Genomic DNA, 7,238 nt, shown 5'->3' on the forward strand with positions numbered 1-7,238 from the left:
TTATATTGGAAATGCACATTAACCACCTGCTCAACCTATCCGGCCCATACTCAGACTTCAAACACAAATTGAAAAACAATGTGTATTTGCCAGACCCAGGACCCAACATTATAAGCTGACATAATATAGATATATGTAAAATGTTTGCTGCTTTTGCCGTTCCAGTGGTGCCACTCGAGGCCCACTATAGCCATTTTGATGAGCTATTAAGACGTTTAACACATGGTATTTATTTTTAGTTACAGAGATTTTGAGAAAAATCACAAACTCGTATATCTAAATATAAGTTGTTATACTCGTATTACAACTTCGTAATACGTACTCGTAATCGTACTACTATTCGTCATCGTACGGCCGTATGTTGTAGCTTAACCACTGGGGAATGCTAAAAAAAATGGCGTATTTCAAAAAAACACTACCTTATTCTTAGGTCAATAATTATTATAAAGCAATCATTATTCGTAGGATGTTTATCACACTTGAATGGTCAAAGACATAGCTTATAATTAGTATCCTTAGAATTATCTTCAAATGTGTTAATCTTGCCCATTTTTGAATAATAAAATGCCTAATTCTTGTCAAATTTGGGATCACAGAGATTATCAATGTAATTTTTTATCGTAAATATTTCACTATAATAATGTCGACATAAATTATACTAATGGTTTTACAAATGCGTTTAAAAATTAATAAATTTAAAAAATCCTAACACCACTGCACACGGATGTACTGAAATATGACTATATTCTAAAATATGCAGCCATCAAATGTTTAAAATAAATATAAAGGATAATAAGGCTTCAAAATTATATAAATAGATTATCTACAACGTTTAAGGAATGTCTAGGATCATGCTTTGAAAATACAATAAAAGCTGCATTTTGACCTACACTGAGCATGTCCGCCCTTAATTGAAGCATCTCGCACGGGTAATGCCAGTCCATATAAGGTGAAATCATACTTTTATTATTTGATTAATTATTTGGTTAATTAAATAAAACACAATTTTATAGTCCCTTTAAGGAGGACGAAACCGGTCAAAATTTTAATTTAAAAAAGTGGAATAAGTACCTACTGTAAAATTGTGTTTTATTTAGTTAAACAAATAACACAATGCAGTTCCACCATGAATTGACAGTTAACACTCTAAAAGAAATCATATAAAGATTATTCAGGTATTGAATATTTCTAATCTATAAGACCCGGTATGAAAGTTGGTGATCCATGTATAACTAACATTAGAGCCTTAAAATATTCACCATAAGATATCGAAATCACCATAAGATAATTATTCATTCATAAGATATCGAAATTCAGTTCAAACTGGATTTCGACGATGCATGGAGTGATTTGCCGAGACGAATACCAGCAGATGGAACTGGAAACTCTACAACCCTTCGATTCTTATTAATAAAAAAAATATAATGACCTTTAATCCTTGAAGCCAGTAATCCATAAAGATTACTATGGAATTGATGATTCCCTATTTACATGAATAATTTTATTTTTATCTAATTTTACTATAAGTTTTTAAAATTTGAATTAACTATTACTTTTGTTTCGTTATTTTTTCCATCTCCTTTTTAAAGATTATTTAATAAATAAAATATTCAAAATGTATTTTCTTGATCTATTGTATATATTTGAATGTTTATGTATTATAAACATTGAAACCTCGTAACTCAATAAAAATCTTAAATTCGAAAACTCGTAACCCATTTCTAAGCTAAATACTGCAAAATTTATTAATCAAAAGCCATATCCAAAATGTGTCAAATGCCCCACTTGATTAATAAATCATCTTCTAAAATTGTAAAACAACTTCAGTTTTACAATAAAAATCAAAAAACAGTACGTAACTTCGAATAAAACAAGAAGAACAACACAAAATTAGAATGACAATATTTATTTCAACAGTGGAAAAACGCCGCCAATTTTCTTTTGAAGGCTGTGCGAAATCAATGATGCCAGTCTACAAAATAGTATTAGTTTATGGTTGATAAAATAGTTCTTTGATAATAAATATTTTCTGTTACACAAGAATTATTATTAGGTATTGTACGACAACATCTTTTAGGCGCTGCTGTCTACAAAATGGGAGGAGCTTGTTAATTTATAATGGAATTTCGGGTAACAATGGGTGGAGCATGTTAGTTCACCAAAAAGATGTTGTCGTACAATAGATAGGTATATGCTTTTTAAAACGCTGGTACTCAGTACCGTCAATCAACAAAGGGTTTTAATAAAATTTAAACCCACGCAGTCAGGCTTTACATACAATATTGAAAATCAAAAAGGAACGTACCTATACAGACATTCACCACTGATGCACAATTTTTTTTAACTTTTATGAAAAATCCGAGTTTGGTGATTTTAGTTGGATTACCAAAATTCAAAATTGAATTACTTCGTTTAGCTGGATCATTCAAATTAAAACTCGAATTTCTCGGTTAATTTACGTGCACAAACGAAAAAAGATTGTGCCCAAACGTATGCAATCAAAAAAAATTGAACATTCAAAGTTGGATGTCTCTGGACCTGACCCACTGCCTCCTAGATTGAGATGAAAAGGTATTTTCCATTCTTCTTTCATAATTGATAAAAGAAGCGGCAACATTGTTTTATTATGATTTGAACTGTCAAAATCAAAAATTTAAGATTCGTTCCCGACTAGTTAGTGAGGATGTTTACAGAATTGATTTTACTAAAAACTACAAATATTTACTTAAAATGTGTAGAATGAGTTAGGGTAATTTTATAGTACTCCATATCGTCATTGTGGTTAAGGTGTTTAGTACTAAAAATGGTGCTTTTTACTGGTTCTCCGTCATCGTAATCTGTCAGTCGCCATTTTGAATTTTAGCTATCTTTTTGTCATCGAATTATAGTAAGCGGTCCAAGCCATTATATTATTTCGGCAAAAATTATAGTACGTGTAGAGAAAATGAAAGTTTTTTGTTTGTCACAAACATAACGGAGAATTCGAGAAATTCCGATGTCGTACTTAATTATAACACCTCTTACGACCGAAAAATGCTAACACTGGCCGCCGTCATTAACTGTCACGTTAGTTTTTTAGAGTAGGTATACAACGCAAAACCATGTCCATTGACTAAAATCGCACACTGAGATCTTATTTATGCTATCTTTTATAGTACTTATTCCACTTTAATTAATATATTAGGACCGGTTTCGTCCGCCTCAGTGGGACATTTTCAACGTTGAAAATGTCCCACTGAGGCGGACGAAACCGGTCCTAATATATTAATTAAAGGAGAATAAGTACTATAAAAAATAGCATTTTTTAATTGTGGTATTTTTGACGTACTATACTTTTTTAATAGTACGCGGACGAAAATGTAACTTTTCGAATAGTACGCGAATCAAAATGTACTATAATTATAGTTCGGTTGGCAACACTGCGCTCACTGACAGATGACAGCGGCCGGTGGCGGAGAACCAGTAAAAAGACCCCTAAAAATTACCTGTGCTAATAAAGTAGTTAATATAAATACTTATTAAGGTGAAATGAATGTACATAAATCACCTTCTCTATTCATCATTTTAATTAAGTAATTATAATCATAACTGTATGTATTGATAGTAAAATGTGTATTTTTTAAATCTTGTTACAGATTTGAGATGGACCCACCCGAAAAGCCTGATACTAGTGACTGCTGTAATTCAGGATGCACTCCTTGTATATTCGATGTCTATGATGACCAAGTGAAGCGATATGAAGAATACATCAAGAAAAAAACCTACTATATTACTCGAAGTTCATCTGTTAGAAATGTGTTATCATCGGTGAAATATACACCGTTCATTGTAATACGAATTGAAGATATAAATGACTGTCACAAGCTATTTACTTTTCAGTATAAAAATGAAGATCAGAGTAATTTGAATGATGTGCTACGATACTCTGCCGGTCAGCATTTCATATTACGCGCAAAAAAAAATATTGAAGGCAAATCAATAAATATAAGTAGGCCATATACACCAATAAAATCAAATGATTTTATAACAATACACAAAACAATTCTTGACACTGAAAAATTTAACATAGAAACATGTTTTCAAATAATTGTTAGACTTTATAATAACGGTGATATGTCGAAATACTTGAGTAATATTAAAATAGGAGATATCACGCATTGGAGAGGACCATATGGATCTTTTGAATATGTTGCCAATCGATATAAACATATTCTAATGTTATCACAAGGTACAGGAATCGCACCGCTCTATTCAATTTTACTTGAATTATTAGAGAATGAAGATGAATTAGCAGTTATAACATTATATTGCTGTTTCAAAAACATTCCAAATATATTACTCAGAGAAGAACTGTATAAACTCAAATCTAATTGGAACTTTAAGTACAATCTATTTTTAAGCGATTCATTGAATAATAATCCTGAAATATGTGATGCTAAAAGTTATCCTATGTATAAAGAGCCAATTACCTACCAAAAATTATCCAAGGATTGTATAGAGCTATATCTTTCTAAGCACACTGAGAATGTTTTGGTTATGGTCTGTGGCAGTTGTAAGTTTTTAGAGGAATATAAAAATGTCGCCAAAGATTGTGCAGTAATAGGTGATTGTATTGTGACTTTTTAATATGGTCTAAGGTTTTTGTTAAATAAACAGACCATCAGAAATCTGGAGGCTTTCGAAATGTGGCTGTATCGGGTTGCTGTGGGGATTTCTTGTGCTAATCATGTTACCAATGAGTAGAATTTTGAGTTGTTAAGCTAAAAGAAATTATAGCTACCACCAAACGTAGAAAATTGCATACTTCGGTAATTTTTTTCACAATGACAATTATAATTTATAATGTAGGGGAAGGTAGAGGGCAGCATAGGCATAGACAAAGAAAGAGATTCTGTTGTCTACACAACCTCCGTGAGTAGCACCATTTGCGAGATATACGGTTTTTAATACCATTTCACATGTAGTGACGTCACTTGGCCTTCCACAACATCATCTTCTAATGACTCTCTACCTTGTAAATAAACGTGACCATGTCGCACCGTGAGTGTAAAACCAAGGCATCTGCAAATTTTTCAATTTCGAGATTAAATGCAAAACAACTGCAAAAGTCGTGAACTTGATAATGTAAAAGTGAAGTAACTGAAAGAACATGCAATTTAATGTAGATATAAACCAAATATTATGGTTTTTTGTAGAAACTATTTCTCCTAACAAAACGAAGACTTCAAACCTAATATATCCAAAATATGTCTTTTGCAGATGTCTTGGTTTTACACTCACGGTGTGATGTGTAAATCATAGTTTTACCACAACAAAGAGTGCCATAAACCAATTTCATTTCATTTTGGACGGTTTCCACACTTCCTTTTTTTGTGAGGCATTTAATTACTGCACGGTGCTCAATATGTGACATTTTTTAAATTATCATAGACTTGCATTTGTTGTTTTGAATATTGGAAGCGATTTAATGGAACAATAATACACAATAACAAATAATTTTAACGCCAATACTTTTTTACGATTTTTTGTGTCATACCGTTAGTTTAATATCAGCTGTTTTCATGAGCCTGACACTTTCTGAATCCGCTAGTAATCACATGCCCCCGATTTCGTTTTTTTTCCCACAAAATACATCAGTAATTTTGTAAAATTTAACTCTTTTTTTCTGGCGCTACCTCAAACAGACTCCTCCAATTTTGATCTGTCTTCTTCTCTCGTTCTCTAGTTGATTACTTCTAACTTTTTGAAGTTCTGAGTCTAAGTCTAAGTCTGAGTTTAACTGGCGCTTATTATAACAATTCACACGCACTTATGAAGTAGGTACCTACAAGTTTCCCACGTAGTATTTCAAAATATATGTTATTATTTCATACAGTATGAGGTAAATGCTCCGTTGTAGGATGACATATAATATTGAATCCATTGAAACATTGATTAGAGTAATATCGTGATCATTAAGGTAGGTATAGTAATCTCAACATGCAAATACCAATTTTATAAATATTTTATCTTTTAGTTATTTAATGAAAGCGTTTATTTTTTTATTTCTACAATATTATTTCAATAGTATCTGTGGAGTATGAGCGTTATTTTTCTATGTAAAAGAGGATAAAGTATTTTCTAAGAAGATGGACAAAGCACTTTTTCAATGTTAATTGAAGAGAAAAAATAATATATTCTATCAAATTTAATATTCGTGTTATCAAAGTATTTTTGATGTTCAATCATCAGTCCCATTTGGAGTGCAATTCTGGAGTTGAGGTGTACAAAAGTAAATTTTTACAGACAGTAACAAGTGATATCCCGTTGGAAAATCTACAATCCATAGTATTTATCAAAATGATACAGCACGTATAATTATGCGAGGAATGTGGGATGCAAAGGACCGAAAGAGGAGTATAATATATGCCCGAATTCCGTGAGTATGTGAACTTTAACCGCCTATAACTCGCATACTTTTTACATATCGGAGCTACACAAAGGAGTTTGCGTCTTCGTGTCAATGATATATGTCTAAAATACTTGGATCAGTTACAATTTATGGAAGTTAGAAGTATTAAATGTGGCAACTATGTCGGCACATAATATGAAGTATAATTACAAAAAAAATCGAAAAGAGTTTGTATGCCCTTTGCTTCATACTTATACCAAAGGCTTGGACTTTGTAACTTTCGCAACAAATAAATGCTGTCAGTGAATGAACATAAACTTCGTTTCATTTCTCAACCCACAAGATGAATTCTATATTAAATTTAAGCATAAGCCTACTTCCACCATGAAGGCTATTGCCGATTTTTTTCAATACCACGAAAAGTAAACTGCATTTCAATTTATTTATTTTTTTAACATATTGTGGACATTACAAATTATAAGTTTAAGACGTTCACAACATGACATTTAGAAACAAAGATATATAAAACAGTATTACATAAAAAAAGAGATAGATCAGTAGATAAATTAGATAGGTACAAGGAAGTACACCGGATGAGTTAAGCAGACCCTATTTTAAGAATTTATAAAACAACGTCCACCTAAACTCATTCTCGCGTCCCCCCCAAATATGAAAATTATCAGAATAATTTTAAACATTGAAATTGAAAGGCGATAAACTTAAAATTCAAATACCTTGGGCTTAAGGGGGAAGGTGTTCCATGTCAGCTATTTTCTGGTATTTTCAGAGGTTAAGCCTGAATAGTACGTAAGATGTGTAGAAAAACTATTTATATCATTATGAAGCT

The 7,238-nt window shown here is 31.6% G+C and overlaps 1 protein-coding gene across 4 annotated transcripts; it reads left to right on the top strand.

Annotated features, from left to right (window-relative positions):
• The first annotated feature begins 2,515 nt into the window (after positions 1 to 2,515).
• On the top strand, positions 2,516 to 6,708 carry LOC147068441 (NADH-cytochrome b5 reductase-like). Of its 4 annotated transcripts, none has more exons than XM_085952805.1 (2): positions 2,516 to 2,571; positions 3,636 to 6,708. In XM_085952805.1, the coding sequence occupies exons 1-2, from the start codon at positions 2,564 to 2,566 to the stop codon at positions 4,624 to 4,626; spliced, it is 999 nt and encodes a 332-aa protein (XP_085808931.1). In that variant the 5' UTR covers positions 2,516 to 2,563; the 3' UTR covers positions 4,627 to 6,708. The 4 variants fall into 4 exon arrangements, with proteins under 4 accessions (XP_085808931.1, XP_085808934.1, XP_085808933.1 ...); XM_085952808.1 differs by lacking the exon at positions 2,516 to 2,571 and adding an exon at positions 2,598 to 2,677; XM_085952807.1 differs by lacking the exon at positions 2,516 to 2,571 and adding an exon at positions 2,633 to 2,749.
• Positions 6,709 to 7,238: the final 530 nt, after the last annotated feature.

The sequence above is a fragment of the Rhyacophila brunnea genome, unplaced genomic scaffold (genome assembly GCF_057557595.1).
Source record: "Rhyacophila brunnea isolate RB1 unplaced genomic scaffold, BYU_Rbru_1.0 scaffold_3, whole genome shotgun sequence".
NCBI classification, from domain to species: domain Eukaryota; kingdom Metazoa; phylum Arthropoda; class Insecta; order Trichoptera; family Rhyacophilidae; genus Rhyacophila; species Rhyacophila brunnea.